This window comes from Phyllostomus discolor, chromosome 2, assembly GCF_004126475.2.
Source record: "Phyllostomus discolor isolate MPI-MPIP mPhyDis1 chromosome 2, mPhyDis1.pri.v3, whole genome shotgun sequence".
Taxonomy (NCBI): domain Eukaryota; kingdom Metazoa; phylum Chordata; class Mammalia; order Chiroptera; family Phyllostomidae; genus Phyllostomus; species Phyllostomus discolor.
This window is the reverse complement of record NC_040904.2, coordinates 141569922-141597676: the sequence shown is the minus strand read 5'-3', so window position 1 is coordinate 141597676 and position 27755 is coordinate 141569922. Positions and strand designations below refer to the sequence as shown.

General features: G+C 40.2%; 1 protein-coding gene and 1 long non-coding RNA gene across 6 annotated transcripts in view; one reads left to right on the top strand and one right to left on the bottom strand.

Moving 5' to 3' along the window:
- The window catches only part of SYT1 (synaptotagmin 1), a 533021-nt gene extending 506442 nt beyond the window's left edge, over positions 1 to 26579 (top strand). For all 5 annotated transcript variants that reach the window (XM_028532572.2, XM_028532565.2, XM_028532571.2 and 2 more), the window contains 2 exons: positions 20038 to 20171; positions 24215 to 26579. In XM_028532572.2, the coding sequence (XP_028388373.1) occupies positions 20038 to 20171; positions 24215 to 24421 (341 nt within the window). In that variant the 3' untranslated portion in view covers positions 24422 to 26579. The remainder of the gene's footprint in view (positions 1 to 20037; positions 20172 to 24214) is intronic.
- LOC118499004 lies at positions 220 to 17058 on the bottom strand. The gene is made up of 3 exons (XR_004901506.1): positions 16756 to 17058; positions 16447 to 16449; positions 220 to 373 (listed from the first exon to the last, which is right to left on the bottom strand). It is a non-coding gene; the product is annotated as an uncharacterized LOC118499004 (long non-coding RNA).
- Positions 26580 to 27755: the final 1176 nt, after the last annotated feature.

Sequence of the window (27755 nt, the reverse complement as noted above, 5' to 3'; positions counted from 1 at the left end):
AAAGTCCATCAGAGGACTCTCCAGGACCCCAGAATGTACACAAGCCCACCCACCTGGGAATCAGCACCAGGGCAGTGCGGTGCCTGAAAGGGCACAATTCACTTGTGGGAAGCAGAGGAAGTAACCAAAAGTGAGATGAGGGCTGAGCAAGCAGCACTATATCCCCTCCCCCACATATAGCACCACAGCACAGTGAAGTGGGTTGTCCCACCCTGAATACCTTAGCATCTGCCTCTTATACATAACAGTTGCACCAAGACAAAGAAATATGGTCCAAATGAAAGAACAGATCAAAACGTCAGACAAAGAACTAAGCATCAAGGAGATAGCCAACCTATCAGATGCAGAGTTCAAAACACTGGTAATCAGGATGCTTACAGAAATGATTTAGTATAGATGAAAATAAAGGAAGTAGTGAAGACTATACAAAGTGAAATAAAGAAAAATATACAGAGAACCAACAATGAAGGGAAGGAAATCAGGATTCAAATCAACAATTTGGAACAGAAGGAAGAAATAAACATTCAACCAGAACAGAATGAAGAAACAAGAATTTAAAAAAATGAGAAGAGGTTTAGGAACATCTGGGACAACTTTAAACATTATAACATCTGAATCATAGGGGCACGAGAAGGAGAAGAGGAAGGGTAAGAAGTTGAAAACTTATTTGAACAAACAATGAAAGAGAACTTCCCCAATCTGGCCAAGGAAATAGACTTCCAGGAAGTCCAGGAAGCTCAGAGAGTCCCAAAGAAATTGGACCCAAGGAAGCACACACCAAGGCACATCATCGTTAAGTTACCCAAGATCAAAGATTAGGAGAGAATTTCAAAAGCAGCAAGAAGAAAAGAGAGAGTTACCTACAAAAAAGTGCCCATAAGACTGTCAGCTGATTTCTCAAAAGAAACCTTGCAGGCAAGAAGGGGCTGGAAAGAAGTATTCAAAGTCATGAAAAGCAAGGACCTACATCCAAGATGACTCTATCCAGCAAAGTTTTCATTTAGAATAGAAGGGCAGATAAAGAGCTTCCCAGATAAGGTCAAGTTAAAGGAGTTTATCATCACAAAGCCCTTATTACATGAAATGTTAAAGGGACTTGTCTAAGAAAAAGAAGATCAAAACTATGAACAGTAAAATGACAACAAACTCACAATCAACAACTGAACCCCCCCCCCCCCAAAAAAAAAAAACTAAGCAAACAACTAAAACAGGAACAGAATCACAGAAATGGAGGTCACATGGAGGGCAATCAGCAGGGAGGGTGAAAGGGAGAATCGGGGAAAAGGTACATGGAATAAAAAGCATAAAGGGTAGGTACAAAATAAACAGGGGGAGGTTTAGAATAGTACAGGAAATGGAGAAGCCAAAGAACTTACATGTACAACCTATGAACATGAACTAAGTGAGGTGGTGGGGGGGGGGGGGGAATCCTGGAGGGAATGCAGGTACCTGGAGGAGAGGAATAAATGGGAGAAAAATGGGACAACTGTATTCACGTAATAAAATGTACTTAACAATAAAGTCTTTAAAAAAATAAAAACCATGTACAGTGAGTTTTTCACAGAGCATCTTGAATCAAGGTCAGTTAATTCATTTGGGCTCTATTTCCAATTTCTGTACTACAGACCTGTCCTTATGCCTGAAGTCATATTGCTCTGAACTGAAGGCAAATATCAAGTTCATATTAGTTACCTAACTTCTTTCATCTTGCTGCCTTGGTCTTACTGCCATGTTGAAAGTGCTATTGTAAGAAAATTTTCTTTCATTTGACTGAATATAGATCTTTCTCTTTCAGCATTTTTGAGAAGGAACTACTGATATTTTAATTAACAATTTAGTAGCTGAATTTTAATTCTAGAATGTCTCACACAAACTAATCTTGTAAAATGTTGACTTCTCTCCATCTAACAGAAGTGTATAGGAGCAGTATTACCTAAAAAGCATTGATACTGCTTACTGGTGTATGGCCTTTCACTCATTCAGACTATTTCCTAAAAGAGGCATTAAAAACACAGAGAGCTTTTCACTTAATTCAGAGCCCATAAAAGGTAGCTTCCCTTAGAACATAATGTCTGCCCTCTGATTCATTTGTTCACTAAAGACATTTAACTGTCTCTTTAAAACGGCCTCCAGATTAAGTAACAAGTTGTGAGGCTTTTGAAGTATATTCACATCTAGACTGCTTGTTGAGAATTAACCCTTTTGAAACTACACTTGGAATCCTAACCATCCAGAATATTTTCAGCACAATTCAAAACCAGACCTCCGACTTTGCCCAATAATTCCACTAAATTAATTCACTCTGCATTCTCTTGGATGAATTTTCGAGACAAATTATGAGCTTGCTTTAGAATATCTCCTCCCTGTCTAAATTTCACTCTGAGAGATGACAGCCTTGAGCATTTAGCACTAACAGCCCTTCCCACCCTGGAGCTAAACTGGGAAGAATGAGAACAGAGTGTTCTAACCTCATCCACACCACAAGCAGTTATTCAAAGGAAAAAAAACCTATTTCAGAGCCTTTTGCTAGGTGAACTTGCTTTATAAATAGGGTACAATTTTCTGAAGAATGATGTGGAATAGCTTTACCCCAAAAAGGTCCCATGTCTTGATTCCCTCTGCTCTAAGAAAGCTCACGTCCTTAACTGCTAGGAATCCAATGCAAATTATTATTATTTATTATTATTATTATATATTAACTCACTACAACTATTCCAGCTGGTAATTTCTGTTGAGTTCTATTCGCTCTGGCACAGCACCTGTTAAGGGAAGGATTGTTGGGTAAATCAGCTATTTTCACTGAGTCCCACTCCTTTTCGTGGAGTACAACCATCTTTATGAGGATTGTAAAAGGAGAAATTGCCTTAAAACAGAGACTCAGAGTTTCCATGAAGAAGTGGTATTGGAGCTGAGCTTAAAGAGGTGTGAAGTAGGGGCATGAAGAGGAGGCCTTCTGGGCATGAAACTCCAAAATGGGATGAACACAGTATATTCAAGGTGCTGACAGAACAGGTGGCTAGAGCTGAGACAGCTAGGCGCAGTGTCCTCAGAGGAGAAACTGGAGGGATAAGTCTGAGCCAGGTCATCCAGGTCTTGTAGTCTAATTAAGAAGCGTGAACATTTGCATGGTGGTTACCAGAGGGAAGGGCGGTCGGGGGAGGTAACAGAGAAGATAGGGGGATAAATGGTGATGGAAGGAGACTTGACTTGGGGTGGTGAACACACAGTACAATATACAGATGATGTAATGTAGAATTGTACCCCTGAGACCTATATAATTTTATTAACCAATGTTGCCCCAATAAATTCAGTTTTAAAAAAAAGGAATTAACAGCCCTGGCTGGTATAGCTCAGTGGATTGAGTGCAGGCTTGTGAACCAATGGGCTGCCAGTTCAATTCCCAGTCTAGGGCATGTGCCTAGGTTGCAGGCCAGGTCCCCAGGAGGGGGCATGTGAGAGGCAAAAGTACACTGATGTTTCTCTCCCTCTCTTTCTCCTTCCCTTCCCCTCTCTCTAAAAATAAATAGATAAAATCTTTTTTAAAAAAGGAGTTAACAATAAAAAGATGGTAAAATTTTAAAAAAATTAAGAAAAGAAATGTGAACATTTAACTTACAGTATAATTATTGGACTGAAAATAATATAAGTACTTACAGCATGTTTTAATCATCCCTTCTTATATAATGTATATAGACTAAAATTGATAAAGTTTATGAATGCTGAATTGGAATAAATATTCAAAGTCATGGAGCCTCTATCGTAACAAATATTAACTGTATGACTATGCACTGGTTAATCTCAGGTCCTCAGGTGGAAGGTAGAGGTAATAGTATCTTCCTCCCAGATGGTCATGAGGAACAAATGAGATAAACTCTAGAGAGTGAATGGCGTGGTGCCTGCTAAGCTCCTCTTAAAAAGTGTAACCAATATGCAGTTGCAGCCCTTGGATGAGGGCAAGAAGAGACCCTGCCCTGGTGCCCACTCTGGTCCTCTTCCAGCTATACACCCAGGGGCTGGATGGTCCACAAGACCAACAGAGCCTCTCCTCTGGAGGCTGAGCCTCACTGCCTTCTGGGCACCTGGGACCTCAGGTTCCCCACCAAAATGGCCCCAAGTTGATCCACAAAGTCTTTGAAGATCTTTTTCTTAAGTGTGACCACCTGAGGGCAGGTGCATACCCCATGGCTGAGGGGTAGGTAAGGAGTAGCCTGTGGGACTGGTGAATGAAGCTCAGACATACAAGCTGGGTCACCCCCATATGTATATGTGTACCTCTTTACCATGCGCATTGGCACTGATGGCAAGAAGGAAAGGGGGACAAGGGAGGCCTGGGAGCAAACTCTCCCCACTGCCAGTTTCCACTGCGGAACCTCAAGGGGTCTGAGAATTCTCAGTTTAAAACTGGATTTCCTAGTTATCATGATCATCTGTTCATCACGATATGAGACTAAATGAAATTCTATTTCATTTAAAGGATCTTAAGATGCTTACATCACCCATTTATGAAAGTCACCTTAGGGTAACCATGAAATTCCATTATGCATAGGAAAACTGGAAAGGACAAAGGAAGAAACAAGTTCAAAGACAATCCATTTGCTGACCTCTTTCCCTCTCTACATAAGCCCAATATCACTACCTTTATGTTTTATAAAACTGTACATCTATATATGGAGGTGGGTAGAGAAGAGACACTTGTTTGGACTCCCTAAATACAGGGCCTTGAATTCAAACCAGGCATTTCCTACTGAGTGAAAGGTATCTGTCTGCTTGGAATTTTGCTCACAGCCGCTGCCACACAAATCATTCTGCAAGAAAACATATGCTGCCTCATGCTATCTTTCCTACTAAAAAAATATGTGGTTTAATTTAAACTTAACTTTTAAGAATTTGTCTTCTCTTCTCAGCTGAAGTATAAGCTCTTTGAAGAACAAACTGGTTTCTATAGTTATCTGTATCTCCTCATTCTCTTCTCCAAAAGTTGCTTGATAGATATTTATATGTCACTGATTCATTCAGTCATTTAGCAAATATTTACTGGAAGCCTACCCTGTGCTAGGCTCTGTGTCAAGCATGGAGAGACAGGACTGAACATGACACTGGCTGGAAGATAAATACCGGGCACATAATAGGGAGTCAGTAAATGTGTGATTAAGTGGATGGGTGAGTGGGAGGGTGGGTGAATGCAAGGATGGATGCAAGGATGGATGGATGGATGGATGGATGGATGGATGGATGGGTGGATGGATAAATTCTGTACCTTAGAACTGAGGATTAATATCAAAAAAGGTGAAATAACCATATAAGTTACCTTGGACTAAAAGTCATCAAGGTGAAAAAGATGTCAGCCTGTAGAATGTCTGTGGTTCAAGAAAGCAAAAATGTGGGAACAATAGGACCAGCCCTAATCTGTACCTCTGGGTCAGTTAGCATGTGGCTATAGAATTTTACAAAGAATTAAACCAACTCATAGAAACTAAATTTCCTATATAAAGAATTTGTCTAGCCCTGGCTGGCGTAGCTCAGTGGATTGAGCACGGGCTGGGAACCAAAGTGTCCCAGGTTCGATTCCCAGCCAGGGTACATTCCTGGGTTGCAGGCCATAACCCCCAGCAACCGCACATTGATGTTTCTCTCTCTCTCTCTCTCTCTCTATCTCCCTCCCTTCCCTCTCTAAAAAATAAATAAATAAATAAATTTAAAAAAAAAAAGAATTTGTCTAACTCTAATACCCTGACTCTCACTTCTCCTAAATTTAGAGAAGATGTATGTCAGGCAATGTCAATTCCAAAGAACTCAGTGTACACAATAACATTACTGTGAGTTTTTACTGAGATCTGAAATACCCGTATGTGGTGATTGACTAATCACAAATTCACTTCATAAAAAGTCATGAAACTGCTAGAGTATTATTCCATGTCATTTTCTTATATGCAGTATAATATAGAAGCCATTGTTTATTTTTATCTTCTCCTTGCAATATTGTAAGAAAACCAAATTACCAAGCTTGATGTTGATCTCGCCTCCAAAGCTACTTATATTCTTGACATGCGGAGCAGTGGCTGATTTCAAACAGAGTCTCACGGCTTTATGAAACAGAACCGTATTTGGCCATCAATGAATTAAAATGAACTATCTCCCTGGAAGGATAAGGGAAATCAACATTCAAATAAAGAAACTTAATAACAAGCCACCCACAGTGCTCAAAGTTTTTCCTTTAAACAGGACATACATTATTCATACTGTAAAATCTCAAGCCAAAGGTAGGGAGTAGGGGTTATTCACTATATTATATTTAATATCACTATCACTTTTTCCAAAGGGGAAATGAAAGCTGATTCATTCACCTTCTTCTAGGTCTTCAGACTCACCAATGTCATGTACAGGCAGGAAGAGAGACAGCAAAGAGAAAAAAACCCTCCTGAAAACATTAAAGGATTTTCTTTTTCAAGCAGAAAGGGAAGCATGGGGACATTTCCAGCTAAGAAAACTGAGGGGCCATTCCCTCACCCACTAGGAGATATATCCAGACCCTTGACAAGTTCTAGAAACAATTCAAAATGAGAACATGGAGAAGGATTCCTCCAGTCTGTCTGGAAATATTTCAAATCTCTATCAATTATCCTGAGACAGTTTCATTCCATAAACTTTCTAATGCTTAGCTGTCAAGTTCTTTGCAAGACACAGAGACATTTTAAATCAACTACCTGCTAGGAATGGGGGTTCGTGAGAGTAAAATGGATTCTGGCTAAACCAACAAGAGAGCTGGGTGAGCCCAGGGTGACCCCGTGGCAGAGCACTAAAGGACTAGCCATGTTCTGTGTAACAGCCTCTCTACTTGCATGTTGCTTTCAACTAAAGTTGAATTACCTGGAAACCATCTATATGTATTAAGGAGCAGCATCCATTTTTTATATTACATGTGTTTAAAAATCCTAGCAATGTTACCAAGTTCCAATGTTAATTCATTTAGCGGAAATGTCTCATGGTACTGTAAAAAAAAAAAGAAAAGAAAAAAATATCTTTCTAGTGATCCTTCATGTGGCATAAATAAAAGGCTAATGCCAAATCTCCAGGAAAAAAAAAATGTCAAAACCTGTCATTTGCAATTTTGTTTGCTCTACTGAATCCTTTGACTGTTTTTGTTTTTGCTGACCAGTTCATGCGAACAGTTTACGCTTGGTTGCTCCCCCAAACTCTTCGTAGTCATCAGGAAAGAATCACACTTAGTAGCTGCCACCTTCTGCCTTCACGTGTTTGCCCTTCCCGAAAGATGTTCCAAAGTACAGGAAACAAGACTGAATTACAGACAAAGAATGTCATCTTGAAAACTGAACAGAAAAAATTTGGATTTTGCAAACATGAAGTGTTCCTTCATCTACTAAGTGTGGAGCTCAGCCCTCACACTGCTCTTTTACCTGCCTGAAGGGCGCCGTGTCTGTGAACTCTTCCTCTGCTGCCTCCCTGTTCCCTGGTTGTGCACATGCATTCTTTCCTTTCTAGTCAAAAGGCCGCAGTCACACCCAGCCCTTTGGCTACATTAGAAATGAGCACTGGAATTCAGTGGCTTCCACCCCACAACCAAAAATGCTTTCCATTTAATTCATAATAATAGCATTTTACATTTATGTTTTTGTCTCCTCAAAGCATTCTGCCACCATTAATGAACTAATTCAGCCTTTGCTATTTTATGATCTGTCTCATTAAATGAGGCTGATTTTCTCTGTGGCAGTCACTTATGTAATGCTGTTTTCTTTCAGCAAACACTGCACTTAACTAATGTAAATTCACTTTTAAATTGTGTGCTCACATAGAAAATTTCCCCAGAATATAGTTTTAATGCGGCACCCTTACTATTACATTACGGGAAGCATTTCAAACAATAAAGACACATATACTCTGCTACGTGGTCTTCTCTAAACACTTGTAAATTACTATTTTGTTAAAAACTCTCAAGTAAATATGTTGTGACTGCCAATGATGGAAATGGAAACTGTTTGCTCTGTGAACCCTGTTACTATTTCATTATTTGTATACTGTTAAATGACTGGCTTTCTGATGAAAAAGACTTACTCAATAAGTGCCTAAGAAAACGCTGCCATGGGCAAAGGAACTCGGAATCCTAAACCTGCCGTGGTTTAATTCCACTCTCTTTGTTACTGCTGGACCACTTTACACAAGGGTGTGGTGGCTCACTACGAGAAATTCGATCTCAAGTGGGAAGGAATGCCTCTCCACAAATAAGTGTATGCACACTTCCAAGTTTAGGCAGAGATGGGGTCCTAGAGACTCTAGGTTGAGAAACTCTATACACATTGGTTGGTTGCCTCCCAATTTCTATTCCCCATTCTCTAATTCCTGTTTAAGGAACCACCATATTGCATTCTTAGCCTTTGCACTGAATAGAGTTGAGCCTACTCCCAACCCCAAAGGTAGGACCCCTGGCCTCCTGATCAGTTTGGGGATGGACATGTGTCCCAGGACTAAGCCAAGCTAGCCCATCATATTCTCTTCACCACAGGGATTACTACAGACACATTTCATCTATTTTGGTCCAGTCAGACTGAACATGGGCCCTTCCTGGGAATTCTTATGTAGATTCTCTTTCCCCTCGGATGGTACAGGGTGGTGATAGGAGACTTGTAGCTATGCAGTCATTTACAACCTTAAGAGGAACGTTTAGGATGTCCTGGGGTGGCCACCATGTAGGATTTGAGGAGGACCCCATAGAAAACAGAGCAGAGGCAAAGGCAAACCTGGGAACTTGCTGCAATGGTTGAATCTGTACTAGACAGGGAACAGACTGAACTGCTGTAACAAAGAGACTCCAAAACAGTGTGGCGTGAAAAGATAGAATGTCTGTGTGAAACTCTTTATCACCCTCATGTCTGTAAGAAGGTGGATGGGCGAGCAACACTGGCAGGCAGTGGCACTGTGAGGCCATCAGGGATACACGGTCTTCCTATCTTGTTGTTCTGTCCCCTAGAGCAGCAGTTTTCAACCTTTTCTTCCATCTCATGGCACACATAAACTAATTGCTAACATTCTGCAGCACACCAAAAAATATACTATATTTTTTGCAGATCTGACCAAAAAAATAGGTATAATTTTGATTCATTTGCACTGGATAGCTACTGTCGTTTGGCTGTAGTCATTTTTTTATTTGACAGTCTAAGGAAAAAGAGGTCAGTTATTGTGTTCTTCAAAAATCCTTACAGCACACCAGTTGAGAATCGCTGCCCTAGAGTCTTGTCTTCATGTTGCAAGGTAAAGGCTGGGTCATCTATGTTCCAGCTGCAAGAGAGAAGACAGGAAGAGTAGAGGGCATAAAGCTTATTTTAAGGCAGAGTTTATCAATTTCAGCTCTATGGACATTTTGGGCCTGAAAAGTCTTTACTGTTGAGGGCTGTCCTATACAGTGTAGGGTGTTTAGCAGAATCCCTGGCTGTCACCCCCTGAATGCCCGTGTCACTCCCCTCCAAGTTATGCCAACCAAAAGTGTTTCCAGACATTGCCAAATGCTGCATGGGGGGTGCAAAACAGCACACGCAGCATTCACTGAAAACCACTGCTTTAAGGATATGCTGCAGAGTTTACAGACATCACTTCCATTCACATCCAATAGCCAGAACTTAGTCGGCTGGCTATACTGAGTCATAACAGAGGCTGGGAGAAATACTCCCAGCTGGTGCCCTGGTGAAAATCCAGGAGTTTCACTGCGAAAAAAAAGAAGGGAAAAATCAATTTTAGAGGACAATAATCTTTTTCACATAGTCTTTATTCTGGACTTTTCTGTCTTATAAGCCAATATGTTACCTTTACGATTTATACCATTTTGAAATGGGTTTTCAGTCACTCAGGGTTCAGAACCCTAATTGATAAAAGTATTGCTTTCCTCATCTGACACTATAAGCTGGAATTTAGTGAACTATATACAAAGGAAAGCAGGATGAAAGAAATAATAATACCTGCAGTTTCTCAGAAGCTGGGTATTGGCTCAGCAGAACTGAACAAAACAGCTGAAATGGGGCTATTGTGTATCAAGGGAAGTCTTTGGTTGAAATGGAAAGGCCATGGTTACAAGGGCCCCCGGTCATCATGCTAGTTAAGAAAGAAGACGGTATAATTATGCAAAATTGTCGAAATGAAAACTGCAGGCATCTTGCATTATCTGGCTTTGAACTGCTGCTTTCTAGTTCTCATCGTAAATACAAAAAGTCTTTAGTGACTCCTTTATATCTCACACAAAAGGATCATTGCTTACAGCCAGCTGTTTTGCAATTATATTTCTATGAAGTTAGCATAATGTGACATCAGAGCGGCCTGCCGGGAAAAGGGGGTGACAGCGTGCTAGGGCATCAGAGTGCGGAATAGGAAGGGAAGAAGCTCACATGTTGCAGTGGACAGTCCTCCCAAAATTCATTTAGAAGCCAATAGTTCTGAATTCAAAACGCTTTCCCATAGGAAGACTGTTTTTATGTTATTAGATCACCACAAAAGTTCTCCGATACCAAAGATAAAGATATGTACTTTGCAGTGGTACAGAAGAAAATGCTGCAGGCCAGAGAAAGGCTTGTCTCCCATCCCAAACCTTCCCCCACAAAAGAGAAAGTCTCTGACAGGAAATCATCAGTAAAATCTTTAGGGAAGAAGTGATTTTTAAACCAAACATAGCCCTGGCTGGCGTAGCTCAGTGGATTGAGCGCGGGCTGGGAACCAAAGTGTCCCAGGTTCGATTCCCAGCCAGGGCACATGCCTGGGTTGCAGACCATAACCCCCAGCAACCACACATTGATGTTTCTCTCTCTCTCTCTCTCCCTCCCTCCCTTCCCTCTCTAAAAATAAGTAAATAAAATCTTAAAAAAAAAAAAAAAAAACATAACATGAGAAAAGAAAGAAATGGCACTTCAGGCTAAAGGTCGTGGCGTTTTCAGCTCTCTGTGAGGGACAGGCTGTGGAGGAGCTGGCCAGCTTTGGGCCTGGTTGTTCTAGTGACACATTCCCATTGGTCACACACTCACCGGCCTCTGGGTGTGCCTGCCTGCTCTTCTTTTCCTTCAAAGGGGCCAGTAATGTTCCAGACTTCCTGGTTCCTTTAGAGAGATATGAATCGATATAGGTGCTGGATAATAAAATGGTTATGATTCTTTTTAAAAAAGTAAATAAAAATAAAAAGATAAATTCGCTGTGAGGAACAGTGAGTACTGACCGGGACTGGAGCACAGGATGGGGCTGTGAATAGCACAGTACAGTTTGGACTTTCTTAGTTGGACACCAGTACAGGTTTTTAATGAGGGGACTGCTGTGGTCAGTATAGTTTTAACAATTATATGAAGAGCAGTTTGAGGGCATAGTCACAAGAGAGGCTGAATTTCTGATCTCAAGATGTGACAATGGGTTAGAAAGAGGGAGCCAACCAAACACAACACGAAGGTAAATTGGAAGAATGTGGTGGCCATACAGGAGATAGAGAAGAAGAAATCAGCAATAGCTCCAAATTTTCTAACTTTTTGGTCCAGGAGTCTGAAATCATAGCACAAAACCAGGCTTAAAAGGGGAAGGGGTGATGAGCACAGTAGGTTTCTCATCTAAAGGAGAAGAAAGAGCCGAGGTGGTTATGACCATGTAGTACAGCACATGGGTTGCACTTACACTTCTGCAAAGCTTGCCCATTGTGTTTCTATAATTGAAGGAAAACCACTTACTGAGTGAGTTCCAAAATCTTCCTCTAAGTCCACTCTCTAGGTTTGAAGGGGAGAATGCATCGCCACATGCAAAAGCCATGCCACGGACGTCAGTGCCGGCAAAGACATTGCCTTCCAGGGCCGGACTCCATGGCCAGAGACTTTGCTGAAGAGAAGTAGCAATGACATAGGAAGCACAGTTTTGCATCGTAGGATGTCTGAGAAAAGTAGTATAGAGAAAAACCCTATTAAGTGTGTTTTAAAATAATATAAATGTGGTTAAGCTCATAAAATATATCTTTGGGAGTCTTGAGGCAAAAAAAGGGAAAGGAGGGGGAAAAGGCCAGCTCCCGCTCAGAGAGAAAAAGAGGAAACAAGGGACAGTTTGGCAGGAACGGTGCTGTCCCGGCTGCTCGGGCTGCTGTGAGAGATGGCCAGAGGCTGGCAGCCTAAACCACAAATGCCTGTTTCTCACAGCTCTGGAGGCTGGAAGCATGAGATCAAGTTGCCAGCGTGGTTGGGTTCTCGGTGAAGGCTCTCTTGCTGGTTTACAACTCTCTTCTCGTTGTAGCCTTACACAGTGACCGAACTCCTTCCCAAAGACCCTACTTACCTTCCAATGCCATCATGTTGGGGTGTAGGATTTTAACATATATGTTTGGGAGGACACAAACATTCGCTCTATAATAAGTGGACAATGCCAACTAAGGTGGTGTCAACAACTATCCAGAAGACAGACAACTTCTGGGGTTTCTTTTGCCTGCCATACCCCACCTGCCCATAGACAAAGTCATCAAATCAACTAAGCTTCAGTACAGCATGGAAGGTGGCAGACAAGGATGCTCATTGAAATGACAGAAAAATGACAGGGCCATAAATATGTCATCACCCTTCTTACTCCCTGACCGAAAGAGGACGACAGAGTCAGTGTATGGAAGGAATATCAGACACAGGCGAGTGGGGTGGGGCGTAATGTCTGAAGGAGTATGTACGGGTGATAGCTGTCTCTGCCCAGAGCAAATATGGGGCACCAGGGCCAGGCCAGCATGCTAGGGATTGGCCATGGGAAGAAACCCTTCAGAAAGGAAACTCTTACAGATTATAATAGAAGATTTATATGAGAGACCTTCCACTTAAAACTAATGCCTGAATAGGGACAAAATAAACAAAAATACTGGCAGCAGATCATAGGTTATTCACTCCATGAATTATATTCAGAAGGGGCTGCCCAGCTGGCAGGGCTACACAATTGCTCTTCCGTCTTCAAAGCTGTTCATAAGCTAGAGCTGACCGAGCAATTATTCTCACCATTTTAGGTTGTTGGAGCTATGACACAAAGAGGTTAAATAACTTGCCCAGGACCACACAGCTAGTGGCAGAGCCAAGATTCAAGTCATCTGGCTCCAGAGTCTACACTTGTAAACACTGTACTAAACTGTTCCCCCAACATACCATAAACAACAACAGATTCAGAGTCAGAAGTCCCTGGGGGAAGCAGGCCTTTCTGAGCCTGTCTCCTCACTTGGCTTGTTGTAAAGATTAAGGGAAATGATATAATTTTAAAAAGTATATATAACCTTGAAGTACTCTACCAATATAAAGGAACATTATTATATTAAACCTTGTAACATGTCTTATTTTGAAAATTATTCTCAGCTAACATTTCGTCTCATTTTACTAATTTTACCATGGATTCTGAAACATCTATATGTAACTATTATCTTCTGATTGTATGTTCCAGTTAACTTTTTTATTTAAAAAAAGATGAACTTTTTGAAGGTTTTTATTTTAGAGAACAGAGTAATTTTTTAAAAGGTTAAAAAGAATATAAATTGTTTCCAAAATCATTGTCTAGACCTATTTCAATTGAACTCTCAAACCTTGCTATGTAAGCAGACCTTCTCTTTACCTTCAGCTGCACTGTCAGATTTCTGGTGCTGCCACGGTAAACTACCATGAGCTTAGTTTTTAAAACAGCACCTGTTCATCCCCTTATATGAAGTTCCAAAGCTTAGAACTTTGACAGAGGTCTCGTTGGGCGGACATCGAGGTGTCAGCAGGGTTGTATTTGGCCTGGAGGCTCCAGGTGAGAATGTATTTCCTTGCCTTCTCCAACTTCTGAGGCCTCCCGCACTCTGTGGTGCCCTCCTCCATCCTCACAGCCAGCGATGTCGCATCTCTAACCCTTCTTCTAGTGTCACATCTCTTCTTAACCACAGCCAGGAACAGTTTTCTGTTTTTAAGGCTCATGTGATTAGATCAGTCCCTCTTTGATGATCTAGGATGAAATTCTCCTCTTGAGATCCTTAACCTTAGTCACGTTTGTAAAGCTGTTTCTGCCATATAGGGTAACATTCCCAGGTTCTGAGGATGAGAAAGTGGGTATCTTTCAGGAGAGCTATTATTCTCCCTACCGTAATTGTGAACATTAGAAACAAAACCCCCAATTTTGTATATTAAAAAGGCTTGTCAATATATAAAGGTTTAAGGGAAATTTTATTACAATGTCCTGAAAAACTTCCAAGTCATAATAGCTATTATGACAGAAAGGGGAGCTGTCCAGTTGAGCTGATTTCAGATACAAAGAAAGCCTGACAAGCAGTGAGTGGAGAGTAGCAGTGCCACCTTGATAACAAAACCAAATGTCATACCTGAAAAGCATCGAAAACGAGGCAAGGAATCTGTCCTCATTGTACCTGCACTTTATTACTGGGCATGGGGAACCTTCTATCTGAATCCGGTCCATCATTTTCCATCATCAGTCGCACTCTATTAGAGACTACATGAGCATCAGGAAAGAGACCTTCCTTTTAACAAAGTCAGAAAAATCAAAAAGGTCCTACCCTTTTTAAAGACAAATTAAACACATAAAAGAAGCAAAGTATCCCAAGTCTTGCACTTGTTTCAGGGGCAACAGAAACTATCTGTGGTGTGAACAAAGTTGTCAGTACTTCAATGATGAAGAGCAATTCAGCCATAGAGATAAAATCCATGAGGACGGTACCCCAGTTTTGTAGTTTGCATCTTTCCTCATGCTATTTCCATGTTTACAAAACTAAAAGAAGTTTAAATGCCACATATGGTGTCCAGCAGTTGTGCTCAGGAAGAGTAAAAGCAACATTAATGAGTCTCATTACAGCCTGTTCTATTATTTCCATGAAATTATGTCCAGTTATGCAATGACCAGGACTTCTACACCACCAAGAAACTCTGAATTGACAAAGATTTGGTTTGTGGAATAGCCCCTAAAGCAGAACAAGTTTGATTGTACAGACTCCTGCTTTGCAGAAGAGATGGTCCTCCCTGTGAAATGTGTGTCGTTAAATCATGGGCATGACTCATAGGCAGTGGGTGTGTTTCCATTTGGAAGGCTCTGCCATAGTTAGGGAGACAGGAGCCAGGTTCAGATCCCACAAGAAGTTACTAATGAACTAACCAAAAGATTAGGGCCATCTCCAAAGGGACCAGAATTCAGGACAAGACATCAGTGCAATGAAGGAACCAGAGGACACTTAAGAAATCAAGGCAACCAAGGAGTGGATCAAAATATAAAACTGGAGAAGGTGGAGAAGCAATCAAATACCTCAGACACCTAGACAAAGAAAATATGTAAATGCACCCACCTTGGAGCATAAAAAAAAAGAAAGAAAAGAAAGGGGGAAAATAAAACTAAATAATTCAATTTTAAAAAATAGGCAGAGGATCTGAATAGATACTTTTCCTGAGAAGACATATCAATGGCCAACAAACACATGAAAAGATGCTCAAAATCACCAGGGAAATGCAAATCAAAGCCATAAGAGATATCACCTCACACCTGTCAGAATGGCTATCATCAAAAAGATAAGAGATAATGAGTACTTGCAAGGGTGTGGAGAAAAGGGAACTCTTGTGCACTATTGGTAGGAATGTAAATTGCTACAGCCACTAGGGAAGACAGTACAGAGGTTCCTTAAAAATTAAAAAAAGAACTACCATGTTATCCAGCAATTCCACTTCTGGGTATACAAGGCCTGTCTAGAAGGTATCCAGCCATGTAATATGAAAAACAGAGACATTGAAGAAGACTCAAGATACAAGAAACATTGTACATAGGACAATGATACTCGGTTCCCTTCAAAATAGGCACGTTGGGACCTCACACAGTTCTCCCAATTGCCATCAGCTGCCCCCTCATATTTTCCTGAATCTCATCGATGGTATGAAATCTCTACCCTTTCAAATGTGATTTTAGTTTAGGGAAAAGCCATAAGTCACAGAGCATCAAATCTGGGCTGTAGGGTGGCCGAGTCACTTGGGTGATTTGATGTTTCACCAAAAAACTCTGCACAAGACATGATACATAAGCAGGCGCATTATTGTGGTGAAGCTGCCAATCACCTTGCCCATAGCTGCAGCCTCTGAATCATCCATATAGTTTCCATGAAGGCATTTTCAAGCCTAATGAAAAATTTGATGCAGATGCATTGTTCTACTCACTCTGTCATTTTGAATGTGAGGGCCACACAGTACACATGCTCACTCAATGGCATCTGCTGCCCCCACTAACTAGCACAATAAAATTGTCATTGTTCATGCACATACATTTCAGCCCACTCTCCTTGGCTGCCAGGTTACATTGATATTGCACAAACTGTTCTCATTATATTAACAATGGCAGGAATTTTTCCAGACAGACCTCATATATCTGAAGGAAATGAAATTACTATCTTAAAAGATATATGGAGTTCTGGCCAAGATGGAGGCACAGGTAGAAATGCTTCACTTCCTCACACAACCAAAAGAAGAATAACAACCAATTTAAAAAACAGAAAACAACCAGAACTGCCAGAAAATCAAACCGCATGGAAGTCTGACAACCAAGGAGTTAATGAAGAAACATTCATCCAGACTGCACCACAACACAGCAAAGTAGGTTGCCCCACCCTGGTGAATACCTAAGGCTCCACCCATTACAATGTAACAAGTGTGCCAAGACAAAGAAATGATCCAAATGAAAGGACAGATCAAAACTTCAGAAAAAAAAACTAAGCAATGAAAAGATAGCCAACCTATCAGATGCACAGTTCAAAACACAGAAATTATTGAGATTGCTCACAAAATGAAGGAAGAAATGAAGGCTACTCAAAGTGAAATAAAGCAAAATATACAGAGGACCAACCGTGAAGGGAAGGAAACGAAGCTCAAATCAACAATTTGGGGGGGGAAAAGGAAGAAATAAACATTCAACCAGAACACAATGAAGAAACAGGAATTCAAAAAAATGAGGAGAGGCTGAGGAACCTCTGGGACAACTTTCAGCATTCCCACATCTGAGTCGTAGAGGTGCCAGAAGGAGAAGAGGAAGAGCAAGAAATTGAAAACTTATTTGAATAAATAATGAAGGGGAAATTTCCCCAATCCGGTAAAGGAAATAGACTTCCAGGGAGTACAGGAAGCTCAGAGAGTCCCAAAGAAACTGGACCCAAAGAGGAATACACCAAGGCACATCATTGTTAAGTTACCCAAGATCAAAGATAAGAAGAGAATTTTAAAAGCAACAAGAGGAAAGGAGAGAATTGCCTACAAAAAAAGTGCCCATAAGACTATCAGCTGATTTCTCAAAAGAAACCTTGCAGGCAAGAAGGGGCTGGAAAGAAGTATTCCAAGTCATGAAAGGCAAGGACCTACATTCAAGATTACTCTATTCAGCAAAGCTATCATTTAGAATGGAAGGGCAGATAAAGTGCTTCCCAGATAAGATCAAGTTAAAGGAATTCATCATCACCAAGCCCTTATTATATTAAATGTTAAAGGAAATTATATAAGAAAGAGAAGATCAAAAACTATGAACAGTAAAATGACAACAAACTCACAGCTATTAACAGCTGAACCTAAAAAAAACAAAAACAAAAACAAAAATGAACTAAGCAAACAACTAGAATGGGAACAGATTCACAGAAATAGAGATCACACCACATGGAGGGTTATCAGCAGAGTGGAGAGGGTGAATGAGGGGAGGGTAATAAGGGAATAAGAAGCATAAATGGTAGGTACAGAATAGACAGGGGGAGGTTAATAATAGCATAGGAAATGGAGAAGCCAAAGAACTTGTATATACAACCCATGGACACTAAGTAAGTGAGATGCTGGAGGGAAGGGAATGCAAGACAGAGGGGGTTAAAGGGACAAAAAAATATGGGACAATTGCAATAACATAACCAATAAAATATAGTTTAAAAATATATCTGCATCACAATGTTTATTGCATTATTATTCACAATAGCCAAGACAGAAAAAACCTCTGTGTCCATCAACAACTAAATGGATAAAGAAAATGTGATATATGTATACACACACATATACACCATAGTATATTATTCAGACACAAAAGATAAGGAAATCTTGCCAGTTGGAACCACATGAATAGACATCAAGAGCTTCATGTTGAGTGAAATAAGTCAGAGAGAAACAATACTGTATTATCTCACTTATGTGCAGAATGTATAAAAAAAAGCCAAACTCACAGAGAGAGTAGAATGGTGGTTGCTAAAAGCTGTGGGGAGTGAGGGAAATGAGGACATGTTGGTCACAAAGTATGACTTCCAGCTATAAGATGAGTAAGGTCTGGGCATCTAATGCACAGCATGGTGACTACACTTGGCAATGCTGTATTCTATACTTGAAAGCTACTGAGAGTAGATTCTGATGAAAATCTTCTTCATGGATGTAGTATTAAAAACAACAAACCAATGAAAAAACCCAGGTAATGTTGGCTTTGGGACAATAGGAAGAAGACAGGACGGAGAGTAAAGAAACCCAGATTCTGAGGTCCTAAAGAAGTCCCATTAATTTATTCAACAAAAACAGAGGCGTGCCAGGTACTGTTTAGTAAATTCAGTTAGTGAATATGGTGGACCAAGTGTCTGTCCAGTAGTTATGTTCTACTGGAGCTAGGAAGAGGGAGACAAGGACAAGATTTTTTGGTCTGCATTTTTTCTTCTAAAAATATGTGGGTAGACTAGATTATCTGTAAAGTCCCTCCCAGCTGTACATGTTTTGAAAGAAAGGAAAGAAATCTTGGAAGGCTTAGCAGTGATTAGGGGAATAAAACCATGGGTGATTTAAGTTTCCCTTTTTTTTACCATTGTTTTCTGATATATTTTTTCTATAATTAGCATGTGTGACACATGAAGTAAAAAAATGAAGAGTAGATTCTATTATCAAACATTCTTGGTGACTTGAAGGTATGTCATTTAACCATTAATAATGAGAACTCTAAACAGAGACTGTCTCACCCCTTCAGTGACTTACTTTGTACTTTATCTAATGAGGCCTTTGGGAAATTGCTAAGGGACTCTTTCTGCTCCTTTTTTCATTACTTCTGTGCGTTCTGGGTTATTCTCTTTTCCCTGAACCCTTGAAGCTCTTCTCTTCTCTTCTCTTCTCTTCTCTCTCTCTCTCTCTCTCTCTCTCTCTCGCTCTCTCTCTCTCTCTCTCTCTCGCTCTCTCTCTCTCGCTCTCTCTCTCTCTCTCTCTCACACACACACACACACAGAGCCTCTTCTCACCCTTCAAGCTTCCTATCTCAGTTTAAATGTCACCTCCCAGAGGGGCCTTACTAGAGTGAACTAAGAATTTCATTCCTACCTCAGACTCACCATACTAACAAACCCTGGTAGTCCCTGTCATATCTCTACTCTATTCTTTTCCTCCAGAGCACTCTTCTCAACTTGTAATTTCCTATGCATTTCTTTTCCTTACAAGCCTGCTATGTATGTCCACCACAAGTCTGAAGTTCCCTCATGAGAACAGGATGGTCTGTTTTGTTCACTACTCTATCCCTAAGGCCTCACCCACTTTGGTTGAGTAAATAATTGAATAAATGAAACGGTTCCTTTGTTTTCTGTCAAAAGTTAATCCCATATTAACTTTTGGTATAAGTTAATTATACCAAATAATTGGTATAATTATTGAGTGGTATACTGCAATGAGTTCTGGGCCAGCTCACAGAACCCAATTTTAAAATATTCAGAAATTTAGGTGTTAAATTGTTCATACCTTGAAACCAGCTATGCTGAGAGTATTTATACCATGGACATCAGCAAATGCTATGTGCCTTTTTTTTTCTGAACTGCTGGTTTACACCACCACTCTCATCTCTGAAGTCCAACTATAAATATTGGTGACATAATGGGGGGAAAAATGTGGCCCATATGTTACTTAAAATCTTTAAATAAAAATGAAATTTTTAAAAATACTAAACATGTACAATATAATTATCTTCCTGTTGGGAATACTTGGTATTTTTATTAGCTAAATTGTAATCTAAAATATGCGTCTCCGACCTGCTAAACTTTTTGTTTCTGTTTTTCAGATCCTTATGTGAAGATTCATCTGATGCAAAATGGCAAGAGGCTGAAGAAGAAAAAGACAACAATTAAAAAGAATACACTCAACCCCTACTACAATGAGTCATTCAGCTTTGAAGTACCCTTTGAGCAAATCCAGGTAATGTCAAACATAATTTTGTTTCCCATTTGATTTTCATTGTTTCAGACCACACCAGTTAAACACACAGATGTTGTAAATCTTCAGTGCACATGCCTTCATTAGAACTGCTGTTCTTATTCCCATGCATATTTGATACTCAAGCTACATCAAGAGAGGAAGGATAACATATAGAGCACAGGATGTGTCGACTCAGCCAAAAACAGCTCGCATTCTGTTAAGCGGCAATAAAGTGGGAACAAGAACGCCAACAGAACAACTCTTCTAGCCCATAAAGTCCATCTGGAAAGATTAAAAGACCAAGAACAAATGAGCTTCCACTATTTACTCCCAGGCCATAATATGTAATTCTTCTCATCACATCTTTAAAGCAAAAAAATAGAGTTAAGAGAAGTATATTGGTGATGCTGACTGTGCAGCATCTTTAAGCTTTATTATTCAAAGGGAATTAACAATAGAAACATTAGGGTAAGTTGTGTTTTTAATTGTTTAAATTTAGCTTCTTGTTTCTGAGTGGAATGGATGGGTATTTTTGTAAAAAAATGGACCCTTAATTTGCCAGACAATAATTGTTATCATAGAAAGTACGCTAGTAGAAAACTTTGTGGTTAATATAGTCAAAATAGGATGCTAGATGTAGTCAAAATGGTAGTACATGATCTTATTATTTAGCAATTTTTAAATAAGATTTAACCTTAATTTTTATTTTAGGTTTTCTCACTTGATATCCATAGTTAGACTTTTCTAAGCCAAACTTCACATCCAATAATTATGGGTTATTTCTTGCTAATTCTTAAGGAATATCAAAGAGTTGAAATGCTTAAAGAAATACTACTTTTTATCAAATAATTGATATGGGTCCATCTGTTCATAATATAAAAGTTCGCCCATAATTTGAAAGAGAAATGAAGGGTGGGCATCAAAACAACTTGGAACCATCTATAAGTCCAGAATAACAAGTCAGCAAATATTCTTCAGATGTATATTTTTACTTTTAAGCTATTCTTAGAAAGCAGAATTTTATGAATGAATCACAATTCTATTCTATGAAGAAAACTAAGAAAATAGCTACATTTATTGTACATTTATTTAGTGCTTAGGCCCAAATTAAGCACTTCATATGTATAATCTCATTTCATCCTTACAGTAACCTTATGAGAGATTCCAGTATTTTCCCAATTTTATATATAAGGAAATTGAGGTTTAGAATGTCCTCATATGCACAATAGGAGTAATAACAGAATCCACATCAAAGTAAGATTATGCATATAAAAGCCCTTGGAACAATGCCAAGTAGATAAGAAGGCTGAGTAAATAGTTCCCATCATCATTATTCACAATACTACTGTTGTCTTTCTTGAATTAACATTTTATTGGAATGGATCTAACAATAAGGGTAAGGCAATACATGAATCAGCACTGTCCGACAGAACTCTCTGCGAGGATGGGAATATTTTATCACCTGTGCTGTTCAGTATGGTGGCCACCAGCCACAGGTGGTCCGTGAGCGCCTCTGTCACTAGTGTGATCAAGGAACTTTATTTAATTTTAATTTATTTAAGTTTAAATAGCTACATGTGGCTAGTAACTAATGTATTATATAGGGCAGTTTTTAAAAATCAATAATCCCACCGCCCTCACATGGGTTCGTGTTTTTTATAACCTTTCTCATATACATTTTCACATGGCAGCAAATTGCACATATAATTTAATTTTAACAGCTGTTATATAAGTAAATGGCATCATAAGGGACTCTGATTCCCGGCCCCAATTCCTTGTTCACCGGCCTGAACCAGTGAGCTCTCCGCTTTGGACCCCCCTGGCAAACTCCCAAGACATCCAATTTTCTCCAACAATGTATTTTGCAATATTCATTCAGTGAACTCTTCTGAGTTCTAAGACCTTCTTCCTATGGAGAGTCACACCTCCTGGCATTTTCCTTTTTAATTCCACAAAACAACATAAAACACAGCACCAAAATGAAAATCCTATTGTAATCCTTCCCCTGTGAGATACAATTCTATACCTGTTTAAAAATAAATAAATGTCTCTTTTCAACTATAAAAACAAATTGCATGAGAAAACATATGCTGGGTTCTGGGGCAGCGTTTTGGAGGAAATCACATTTCACCAGGACAGGGAGAGCCTGAGCCCCATAGAGAGGACATCAGGCACAGGAACGATGAGCACCTGCGACTGTCTCCCTCCTCCTCTGCTCCTTAAGTCAGTGTATTCATTTCTTTTCTTTTTGCCTCCTAGGAGGCTGCTTTCCTAGTCTTTGCATTTCCTTAGAGAAAGTAATTGAGCATTTCACATGCTATACTAGGACTTCAAGTTCCCTTTATCCTGAAGTTATAAGGTTATCTTCCTGTCTTTATTTCTGTGAAAATATACTATGAGAGAAGCAAATATGGTGATTTCCAAATGTACATGAAAATGTTGCATTCCTCCCCTCACCTCCTGAAAAAAATGTATAAACGGTACATGCAGCTGGAAAAAATTAACCTAAGGCCTTCATAGGGATCTTTTGTTTTGAGTGTTATTAATTAATACATCCCTAGATGAGTAATCAAACTCATTCCAACCTCTCACTCCAAGCTCCGAAACCCTTGTCACCTTTGTGCACAATGTCCCCAGTGCCCCGCCCCCTTCCCTGCAGTATGACTGTGTCCTGATGAATTTGGATGGACGAAGTCCTCAGAACCAAGCCCAGTTCCAAACACCATCCAGTGGATAGGCAACTCCCCTGATGATGGAAACAATCCAAGGCTGCACAGGGGAAGGCAGCAGTTTGTTCCCTTTATTGCCAATGCTGCCTTCCCAATGTGTTTCATTACACATTCTAAGTTTCACTTTGAGAAGCAATCATTTTCTCTGATCCGAAGCTGTACCTGGGCACCCCCTCCCACACACTGGTGCAAGAATGCAGTCCCTCAGAGTACTACTAAAGGACCAGAAATCCCCTGGAGCTCTGTCCGCCTCTGGCTTCTATCACTACGTTTCCAGCTCTTTGTAACTCTGGCCACCAAATGCTATGCTTTCTACTGTACTCTAAAGGCCTTCCTTTATCTTCACACTCAGTTTCTAGATTGGAGCTATTGCATATTTTGATTAAGCAAATTCATTCCTTAGGAAACGGAACTCAAATGTGCTTCTAAAAAGTAGTTCTTTCATATGATAATGGCATGCATGTGCTATCATCAGTTCAGTCAGTTCAAAAAGTAAGTTATTAATGGAACCTAACGGAATCACCAAAGCAAATCATATGTGGCCTAAGAAGGTTATCTCCGTTTGATGTCAGTGCCAGATGCATAGAGGCAGTCACTCAACCAATGTTTATCAAGAGCATGTATGAATGGAAAAAATTATCTTTACTTGGTTTCTACTTTTGAAAGACTTTCACTCTACTGTCACATTTTATATTCACCACAAATTCATGATTAGCTGAAATGTTATATTAGTTTTATGTAAAATGTTGGCTCTTCTTCATCCCACAAAATGGGACTGCAGTCCATGGGTGCTTTGGGAGCTGCAACCACAGAAAGAAAGGTCTGAGTGCCAATATCACACATTCCCCCAGGAGGCAATGCGAACAGAAGGGTTCAGAGAGGAGTATATGCAGGAGCATAATGCAGGCAGCAGAGCACGTAGTGTACAGAATGGACCCTGGAAACTGAAAGATTCACTACTTATATGACCTCAGGCAGGTGTTTTAACTTCTCTGAGCTTCATCATCTTGTCTATATAATGGCAATATTAATAGTATCTACTGTGAGAAGTAACTGAGCAGTTTATGTAAAATACAGAACAGCACCAAATTTGTAATAAAAATTAACATTTACTGAGTATTTTGACAAGAATGATAATGGTGGTGATGATGTAATAACGGCAAAATAGGGATAACATGTTTTCATATTCAGGTCATTTTCACCCTTGTCCTGGTGTTTGGCAATTGATTCTTATTTTAGATCTCAAGGAAACTTTGTAACAGGGAGGCATCTCTAGACCTGAATGATGACTGCTTATTTTGTGTCCTCTTTCAGAAAGTGCAAGTGGTGGTAACTGTTTTGGACTATGACAAGATCGGCAAGAACGATGCCATCGGCAAAGTCTTCGTGGGCTACAACAGCACCGGGGCGGAGCTGCGACACTGGTCAGACATGCTGGCCAACCCCAGGCGACCCATCGCCCAGTGGCACACCCTGCAGGTGGAGGAGGAAGTCGATGCCATGCTGGCGGTCAAGAAGTAAAGGGAAGAAGCCTTTCTGCATTTGCCCACATAGTGCTCTTTAGCCAGTATCTGTAAATACCTCAGTAATATGGGTCCTTTCATTTTTCCAGCCATGCGTTCCTAACAGAATTCAGTGGTACTTCAAATCCTGTTTTAATTTGCACACAAATTGAAATGTAGAGAGCCCCTGAGTCCTTCCTCATGCCACTGCCCTCCAAATCTACTCTTCTTTTAAGCAATATGATGTGTAGATAGAGCATGACTGAAATTATTTATTGTATCACACAGTTGTATATACCAGTATGCTGAAGATTTATTTCTAGTTTGTGTATTTGTATGTTGTAAGCATTTCCTAATCTGTGTATATCTAGATGTTTTTAATAAGATGTTCTATTTTAAACTATGTAAATTGACTGAGATATAGGAGAGCTGAAATATATTATATGGTAAATATAGTATCGTCTGCATTCCAGCAAAAATATCAACTTGTAAGGCACTAGTACAGTGAAACTGACATCTTAAAGGACAACTTAAACCTGAGCTTTCTATTGAATCACTTGAGTACCAAGATACACTTACACCACATATTTGGTGGGCAAAGCCAATTTTGTAGAATTTCTTCACAGGCAAATTAGCATGATCTGAGCAGCATGCAAGCTGCTCTCCAGGAAGCACAGCCACAACCCAGAACAGCATCCGTCTGCACACACCGACAGAGCTTGAGTCAGAGCTTCGCTCTGGCGTTTGAAGGAGCAACTGAACAGGAGCCCATGACCTCACACAACTGCAGACGGAGTAACCACTTGGTGGTGTCCTGTGTGCATCTGTTTGCACTCTCATATGCATGCCTGTGTGTGTGCATTTGTTTAGGGATGGGGTGGGTGGAAAGAAGCAGAGGGGAGAAGTCAGCATTTCTGAAATATTGCCTGACTATTTAAAAAGAAAAAAGTAGCTCTCCATGATCACCTTTATACACAATGTGCATCCTGTGAATTCTGTTCCAGATTTAACACCTCTAACAATTCCAGAACATTTGCACACTAGACTTTGTAACAAAATATTTTATTACACGAAACCAGATTAGAAGGAATGCAGAAGAATATTTTTAACATAGTAATCTGTGCTTATTGCACAAAATTACTTTGTGGTCAACAGACAGTATTGTAATCCCATCAAAAGATGAAAAGCAAACAATTAGCCATAGTTCTGAATGCACTTCAATTAAGCCAAAACAGACAGCTAGTGATCTTTTTATATGCTGTTTTTACTTCAGTAAGTTTTAATTTGTCCTTTAAAAAGAGGTGAAACAAAACCAAGAACAAGTTCTAGAAAACTGAAGCAACCTCTTATGTATTCTAGATGCTTGACTTAGGAAGAGTTTTTAATGTTTTCAATGTTATTATGTAGTAAATGGCACTATTATGAAGCTACTAGTCATTCCATAAGAGTCTTCAAGGACTGCTCTGTGTAACACTGTGACTGCCGTGTGTGCTTAGACACGTAGTTCCCTCAGTGGATAGCACTCAGTTTATTCCGTAGTGATATTGTAAACAATACTGCCATTCCCTTCTAATGCACTGCCCAAGGTATGTGTAGCACAAACAGTTCTCATTACAAAGGACCAATTCAGAACTGAAAAGCTATGCATAGGACAAGGAAGATACATAGGATGGGGTGGAGCACACAGCATTTTGTCAAGCACTGTGCACTCTTCCATACTTTCCCCACTAGGGCAGACAGCCACTCTGTGGAAGGGCAGCCTGTTACCATACTGCATCCAGTCTTTCCTCCCTGCCCCTTCTGTGGCCCACTTCCACTCCCAGGCCGCAGGAAGTAGTGAAGCTCTGAGGTGGAAGCTGATCTTCACAGATACCAAAACCAAATGGAGGAAAACTAAGCATTAGCCTCGTGTTCAGACTTGAGGGTATCATGCCACATTTTTTCTAACAACTCAAAGAGAATTCACAAAGGGCTGGTGGGAGGCTTTGAACATGAGGTTAGCCATTTCCTGATAAAACTAGAATTCCTGTCATTATTCCTTCCTCATCAGACAAGAGGTGTGCCCTTTGACCTTTCAGCCCAGTGACAGCAAACTCTAGAACTGGGACTGACAAAAAGGACAAAAGAGTAACATCTCCCTCTTCCATGGATGGTCCATACTTAAAAAAAAAAGATATTAGAAAATGCACAAGTCATGACATCAGATTAGGTATCAGTTTGAACACAAGAGTCAAATGAGAATCTTTGCATTGAAAAGGACCAAGCCATATAATAGAGAGGGAGTTGATTGACTTGTAAAAATTCCTGAAGTACCAGAAACTGACATTTAATTTTTCTGTAGTCAGCTTTAAGTTTACACTGAAACAACACTTTAAACAAGCAGGTTTGAGCTGTGGAAGACACGTTATTTCTTGCATTAAAGTACTACTAATGCATTCTCTTGCAACACTGCCAGACATGGGATATTGTCACCATAGGATTAGTCGGTACTACACCATCTCTCATGAGTCAGTGACTGAACCTGCTTGAAGACCAAGTCTCATCCTCAGACAAGCCACTTGTACCTTTCTGACAAAGCTGTGTAAAGTATTAGCATTTGATGCTCTAGAAAGATCCTAGTTGCCTTTGTGTATATTTACTGCCTGCTTGAGTGTTTCTATGTGTGGGTTTTCTCTGTATCTTGTAGAAATGTTGGGGTGTTTCCTTCTGCCATATGACTCGTGACCCGCGAGCCAACTACTTTAGCTGTATTTTACCTTCATTTTTGATGAGGTGGTTTAAATTTTGTTTCACTTCGTGTAGTGAATTCCACAGTAGTTTTGATTGTTGTTAAAATAATATTACACGGATATTCAATAAAAATGTTTTATTTCCTGTTGATGTTGCCACGTTTCAACTCTTTTTCTAGCCTGACTCTGGTGGTAGGTCAGCAGCCTGCTGACGGTGGGGAGGCAGAGGCATCCAGGCAGAAGCTGGAATGAATGGCGGCCCCCGATGCTGTCCATGAACACACAGTGGCTGACTCAAGAACAGAGCTGAGGGCCCGTGTGGCCATCGCTGCCCAATGGTCCTGGGCGGAGTCCTTCTCAACATCTTCCTCGGTTCCTGTTTATGATCAATTCATCCGGCACATTTTCAGGCCTTCCGCTTTGCCCAAAAAGTGTCCTCTGGGGTTTTCACTCTAGAGCCAAAGTCACAATGCCCCTCCACAATGGGGCTTAAAATTAGATTTTAAACCCCATTTTGGAGGGGCAGCAGGACATTAAATTCCTTACCTGCTGCAATTACTAGAGACACAAGTAAGCACCTTTCCTCCACTAAATTCAACATTTATCGACTGACTGCCTGCTGTG